We start from the raw sequence: 1,056 nt of genomic DNA, 5'->3' as shown, positions 1-1,056 counted from the left end.
GCGATCATGCGCTTTTGTTTGGGGTCATTAAAATAGGAATTTCTAACTGGGTCTGTTGGATGCAAATATGCTACCGACGGTGAATCACGTGATTGCCATAAGATGTTTCCCAGTCAAGGGTGATTGTCGTTCCATGCATGACAAACTGTGACAGCCTCACAGCCAAACTGACAAATACCGGTTTTATATACACATACCTCCAGACTATGGGTAACTGAATACAACTGGGATATCGAAGACATACTACTTAGACAGATGCGGCTGTCTAAGTTGTACTTCATAAGTAATATGTCGGTTGCGTGCTGTCTGTGAATTTTTTTGAGCAGTTCACATTTTACCAGGAATTGCGATCTTGTGCTATCACCAATTTCCGTTGTTGACAGTCAGAATGGCAAGTTAGTGTGTGAGCTAACTGACCACGGCCTGCTTACCACATGGCTGATTGGATCTCCTAACATTTTAGCGTTTGTATTGTCTCTACAGTGAACTTAAGCCGTCGAATCAAACTGCCTTCCCCAGATTTTTTTTATCAGAATCAGAAGTTGGAAATAATGCTATGGGCCGCCGGTGGTTGGTTGCTTGCTAACACCACTGACTTGTCATGATTTAACCGGGCATCTAAGGGAGTTCAGGGCCACTGCCTCTAAAGAGGAAGTAATGCCAAGCAATCGATGAATTGCAGCACAATTCAAAATCCACCAGCTTGTTGTTCGACAAGACGACGCAGCTGATTCAGTTGTACACGAGACCTGGAGCAGAATAGGCCGTACACTGATAAGTTTATCGGCGTGGTCAGTGTTCAAAGTTGGCTGAGTTTTATAGTGAGGGAAATTCAGCGTATACTTCTTCCCAATTAGTTTTGTTTACCATGAAACGGCTGCGTTTTTTTATTCCCTTGTAGGGGTAATTCTTTTAGTCCCCCAACATAATTTCTCATCTTTTCACGATGGGGGTGGGGTCACCTGGTGTACAAAAGTGAAAGACACAAAAGGGTCAGTCTTTGTTAAGCTAAACAAACAGGTTTGCCAGCTTGAGTTTCCCAACTCAAACTATTAG

General features: G+C 43.2%; 1 protein-coding gene across 1 annotated transcript in view; it reads left to right on the top strand.

Annotated features, from left to right (window-relative positions):
* The window catches only part of T265_05950 (hypothetical protein), a gene marked incomplete at both ends in the record, with an annotated part of 5,102 nt that extends 4,046 nt beyond the window's left edge, over nucleotides 1–1,056 (top strand). The window contains one exon of the mRNA XM_009171097.1: nucleotides 902–1,056. Coding sequence (XP_009169361.1) covers nucleotides 902–1,056 — 155 coding nt within the window. The remainder of the gene's footprint in view (nucleotides 1–901) is intronic.

Source organism: Opisthorchis viverrini (genome assembly GCF_000715545.1).
Source record: "Opisthorchis viverrini unplaced genomic scaffold opera_v5_118, whole genome shotgun sequence".
NCBI lineage: Eukaryota > Metazoa > Platyhelminthes > Trematoda > Opisthorchiida > Opisthorchiidae > Opisthorchis > Opisthorchis viverrini.
This window is presented reverse-complemented; position numbering and strand designations above follow the sequence as displayed.